The sequence below is a fragment of the Orycteropus afer genome, unplaced genomic scaffold (genome assembly GCF_000298275.1).
Source record: "Orycteropus afer afer isolate SDZICR_OR568_19922 unplaced genomic scaffold, OryAfe1.0 scaffold00148, whole genome shotgun sequence".
Lineage (NCBI taxonomy): Eukaryota > Metazoa > Chordata > Mammalia > Tubulidentata > Orycteropodidae > Orycteropus > Orycteropus afer.
Window position 1 is genome coordinate 2,351,801 of NW_006921735.1, and position 5,838 is coordinate 2,357,638.

A 5,838-nucleotide genomic window follows, 5' to 3' on the forward strand; every position below is an offset into this window, starting at 1 on the left:
GCATGTTTGGTCAATTTCAGACTGCAGAAGTTGGTAAAAATCTTCAATTTCCTCATCTTTGGCTTTGGTGGTTGGTGTGTAAATTTGACTAATATTAGTATTAACTGGTCTTTCTCATAGGTGTATAGATATTATCTTATCACTGACAGCATTGTACTTCAGGATAAATCTTGACACATTCTTTGTGATGATGAATGCCACAACATTCTTCTTCAATTTGTCATTGCTGGCATAGTAGTTCATATATTTTATCTATTTATCTTTATTCTTTCTTCCCTCCTCTTCCTTCTCCTGTAGCAACCATTCTTCCTCTTCCTTTAAATATTTAAACTAGGTAAAACAAGATCATGCCATTTGCAAGGGAACTTAGAAAGGATCATCTACATTTCAAAGCCAAACAAGAAGCCAGGATTCTAGAGTATTTCCAACCAGTGGTTAAAAAGCATATGGAACTCAAGCATGAGTTCCTCTAGGAATGAGGAAACTGATGGAATAGTGGAAAAGAAACATTACATCTGGAGATTCCCTCAATTTAATTCCCTCTAGCACTGTCATTTTAGATACTAGTCTAGAATATCCAAAACTCAGGTGGCACTAAGGGCTTTGGCTGAAGTAAAATGAAAGTATTAAAAGAGGAAAGAAAGTTGAGGGGAAAAGAGGAAACTAAAAGACAGTTGCCAACACTAACTAAAGGAAGCAATAATAATGGACAAATGCAGATTGAGTTGTGTGATTTAGGGATAGACAATACATAGAAAGCTGTCTTGTATCTACCTTTGCCCAAAGAAATAAAGGCAGAAAAGAAGACAAAAAAGGAAAGCATAGAATATAATGAATACAAAATAGCAATAGATCTACTGGTCCCAGATTAACTTACCTCAGATCTGACAGTATCACCATCTGAGAGTCCTATGGAATATTCTTTCAGAGACAGCTAAGTCTTACACATAGCATCCTAGATTAATTCTATTCTAAAGCTAGTTGTTCTGGACCTAGTAATGTCAAAGTGGATGCTTATCAACTGTTAGTTTAATTAAAAATACTCTGTAATTTAACAAAACTGCTAACTAAAGTTTGTTTTTATATAAACAAGGTCCCTGCCCCAGGTTGTTTGGTTCTTCTATGAATATTTTTGGGAACACTGAGTATTAGGTTTTTTTAAAACCAGTTATCTCCAATGTATGGTGATCCCATGTGCATCAGAGAAGAACTCTCTTGTACATGGTTTTCAATGGCTGATATTTTGTAAGTAGATTCCCAGGTCTTTTTCTTCTAAGGAGCCTTAGGGTGGACTTGAATTGCCAGTGTTTTGGTTAACAGTAAGTATTTAGCTGGTTGCACCACCCAAGGACACCATTATATGTTTACCCATCTGTAATTACCTAAAATACTATCATGCCAAGAAAAAAAAATAGTACCATATCAGACCCATGGAATTCCTTAAAATAGGTTCAGCAGTGGTCTGTCAGTGTAGTACTTTGGCTGGTGATGAGTATGTATCTGTTTCAAATATCTGTATCTATATCTATTTAACTATCACATATTTGATGATATATTATGACATCTGATGTCATAAGCATTTTAAATTTGTAATCTACCATTTCAATGAAAGGAAATTAACCTGGTTTGCCAGTAGATACTAAATGCTAACTTCTAGCAGTGTCCAACCTATTAGTTCAAGAATTTTCTCTCTTTCATTTAATGATGGAGTGCTCAATACCCTTGTTGGAGACTGGAAGACTAAAGCAGTATGCAGAGGAAATGACATTTCAACTGAAAGTTCAAAACAAAACAAACAAACAAACAAACAAAAACCCACCACATTTCACACAAAAAAAAGAAAAAAAACAGAGATAAGGTTTTAAGAAATCGTGTTACAGTTTAGGTAAAAGAGACTATGTGTAGAACAACTTTGGGCTGATAAAGCTATTTAAACTCACATTTATTGAATCCTTAGATATATCTGACTATTAAATCCTAACAATCATAGAGAAATAAGGGCATTTGGTGGACATATTAAATGCTTCACATATAATCTGTAATTGTGTGTGCATGAACGTATGTGTTTAATTATTTAGAATAACAAATTGTGTTTTTCCTTAATATTGATATTTTATATGTTTATATATAAATATGATTTGATTTGATTTTTACTCTAAAATTTTATCTTTTCTAATTTAGAACACTGAAATATGAAAATGTCCACATTTTCCTCTGTTAGTATGTACCAGTTATGTTTCCAAAGACACACCTACTATAGCTCCAGGTGATAGATGGCTAGACAGGCCAAATACGGATGGACTCTAACTAAGCTACCATGGCATAAGTATCCTGCCATGTCCTCATTAAGACTAAGACTGAATGTTACTAGGAATAAACATACTAAAGGCATTCAATTGTTTTGTATTTCATTGGATGTGATTCTTCTTGCATTTTTTTTTTAATTTGTCCCCTCTTAGACTTTAGTTTGGAAGAGGGCAGACTTAATACAATAAAACATTATTTGTACATGTATATTTCCCAGAAGTCCAAGAAGATAGTGTGAAAAAAAAATAGTATACCATTAATAAAAAGAGAATACTAAACAAATAGAAAATTATTATAAACAAGGTTAATAAATACATTGCATTCCAGAAGTTTTAATATATATTATAAATTTTCTATCTTTCAAATTGTACTAAAATATTTTAAATGTCATGTTTACTTTCTTAAAGAAAACAATCTGACAATTACCTTAAGTTGTTCTTCTAAGGCAGCGGTTGCATGATCCCCACTAGTTTCGTCAACCACCACCACCATGTGAGTGAGAGAATTGACCCTGACCTGCTCCTGTTCTAGGTCTTCTTGAAGCACCTGAAAGACAAAACATACATACATACATACATACATACATATTTTTTTTTTCTGAAAAGGAATGTAAAAGAATAATCTCTTGATATATACACCAGAAAAAATTTCTTCACAAATGTGTGTGATTTATTTCTGCCATGTCTTGGGTAATGCCATTATTATTAAGTTAGAACCATTACACACAAATTTTCTTCTATGATGTTAAACCATATAAAAAAGAATTTATATGTTTCTATTGTCAATTGAGGAGCTCTGGTAGCATAGTGGCTAAAGCACTTGACTGCTAACCAGAGGCTGGCGGTTCAAACCCACCAGCCACACCTCGGAAGGAAGGTTGGGCAATCCTACTTCCATAGTGATACTGCCTCGGAAACCCAAGGAGGGGTCGCTATGAGTCGGGGCAACTCGACGGCACATAACAACAACAACAACATTGTCAATTGAACTCAAAAGTATATTAAGAGAGCATATATTGAAAAAGGTACAGGTGAGATTTTCTGTCCCTTGTCCCTTTTACCTTTTCAAAGACTTTTCTCTTGCAATAACCTGTCACCTCTGGCATCTTTAATCTCTTCAACTCTACTAAAGCTCTCCATCACAATACAAAACCAAACCAATGCTCTTGACCCTAAATCCCTGCCAGCTACTTCCCCATAATTTGTTCCTCTTCAATGAAAAATATTTTGTTTTCTACAATTACTGTTTCTCTTCTTTTACAATAACACTCTCTTTGTTCACTATGCCATGGAAATATCTCTTGTCAAGGTCACTATCAATCCCAGGTTCTCAAATTCAATGGTCATTTTTAAAAATTTCATCTTTTCTTCCTTTTATGTGCCACCCTCTCCTGTTTATCCCCTCGTTTCACTATCTGTACTTTTCAATTCTTTGTTGGCTCCTTCTCTTAGCTAAGATTGAAATAGATGGCTTTCCTCCCTGAGTAAGTCAATGGATTCCCATCACATTAAAGGAAAGTCTAAACCCCCTACTTGAAGTCCTTACACAGTAAAACCTCTGAAAGTCGGAATGTGCATAAAGTGGAAACCACTAAGAGAGGAAAATTCAAGTATTTTCCACTACAAGGAGTGCTAAAAGACTGGTAAGACTTTACCTGTCAAAGGTACAAAACTTGCAAGAACGAGAAAAACAAGACTGTCTCCTTGAGTTCTGGATCTCTCAGGTTTCAGTATTTGATCTAGCACTTGCCTACCTCTCCAGTCTAACTGCATATAATTTCTGTCTTCTTACACTGTTTCAGCCAGTTTTTTTTTCTCTTTTCCAAAAATTTGTTAAGCTGTTCACTCTTCATGCATTACTCATCGTCCAGATCTTCAAATAATCTCTCCTTATAATTCAGTACTAAAATTAAGTGTCACCCTCTCAGAGAGGCTTTTCTTCAGCACAGTATCTAAATTTGCTCCCTAGTTACTTTCTGTTCTTGTTGTTGGTGGTGTTAGGCGCCATCAAGTTGGCTCTGACTCATAGTGACCCCACATACAACAGAACAAAACACTGCCTTGTCCTGCACCATCCTCACAATCTATGCTATGCTTCAGCCAATCGTCGCAGCCACTGTGTCAATCCATCTCATTAGGGTTGTCCCCTTTCTTGTTGACCCTCTATTTCACTGGTGGTGCAGTGCCTAAGGCGTTTCACTGCTAACCAAGGGGTTGATGGTTCAAACCCATGAGCTGCTCCATGGAAGGAAGATGGGCAATCTACTTCTGTAAAGATTTACTGCCTAGGAAACTCAATGGGGGGGTCACCTTGAGTAAGAATTGACTCAATTGCAGTAAGTTTAGTTTTGTTTTTGGTTCTACTTCACCAAGTATGATCTCCTTCTCCAGGGATTGGTTCTTTCTTACAACATGATCAAAGTACAAGCGACAAAGTCTGGCCATTCTTGCTTGAATGGAGCATTCCTCCAAGACAGATTTGTTCGTTTTTCTAGCAGTACATTGCACATTCAATATTTTTTGCCAACATCACAAACTAAAATGCATCAATTCTTCATTCATTATCCAGCACTCACATGCACATGAGACTGTTGAAAATACCATGGTTTGGGACAGACACACCTCATTTTTCAGAGTGACATCACTGCTGTTAAACACTTTAAAGAGGTCTTTTGCAGAAGATTTACCCAGTGCAATATGTCGTTTGAAATCTTAATTGCTGCTTCTATGAGTGTTGATTGTGGGTCCAAGTAAAATGAAATCCTTGATGACTTCAATCTTTTCTCCATTTATCATGATGTTGCTTATTGGTATAGTTGTGAGATTTTTTGTTTTCTTTATGTTGAGGTGCAATCCATATTGACAGCTGTAGTCTCTGATTTTTGTCAGTAAGTGCTTCAAGTCTTCTTCTTTTTTAGCAAGCCAGGTTGTGTCATTTGCATATCACAGGTCATCAGTGAGTCTTCCTCAAATCCTGATGCCTTGTTCTTCTCCATCTATGCCAGCTTCTCAGATTATTTGCTCAACATACAGATTGAATAAGTATGGTGAATGGACATATCCCTGATGCACATTTTTTTTCTGATTTAAAACCATGCAGTATTCCCTTGTTCTGTTTGAACAACTGTCTCTTGGTATGTGTATATGTACAAGTTCTTCGTGAGCACAGTTAAACATTCCAGAATTCCCATTCTTCACAATGCCATCCATAATTTGTTGTGATTCATAGTCAAGTGCCTTTGCATAGTAAATAAAACATAGGAAAACATCTTTCTGATATTCTTTGCTTTCACCCAAGATCCGTCTGACATCTGAGCAGTGATGTCCCTCTTTCCACGTCCTATTCTGAATCCAACTTAAAATTCTAGCAGTTCCCTGTGAAAATGCTGCTGCCATCATTTTTAAATTATCTTCAGCAATGTATATATGCATATAAATATATGTATATATGTCTCTCTCTTTCTCTCTCTCTCTCTCATATATATATATATATGTTGTTGTTGTTGTTGTTGTTGTTGTTATGTGCCGTCAA

The 5,838-nt window shown here is 35.7% G+C and overlaps 1 protein-coding gene across 1 annotated transcript in view; it reads right to left on the reverse strand.

The window, feature by feature from the left end:
- LOC103201376 (dystrophin-like) overlaps nt 1-3,412 on the reverse strand; it is a 2,052,823-nt gene extending 2,049,411 nt beyond the window's left edge. The window contains exons 1-2 of the mRNA XM_042781676.1: nt 3,368-3,412; nt 2,734-2,853 (exon numbers count right to left, since the gene is read on the reverse strand). Coding sequence (XP_042637610.1) covers nt 2,734-2,853; nt 3,368-3,412 — 165 coding nt within the window. The remainder of the gene's footprint in view (nt 1-2,733; nt 2,854-3,367) is intronic.
- Nucleotides 3,413-5,838: the final 2,426 nt, after the last annotated feature.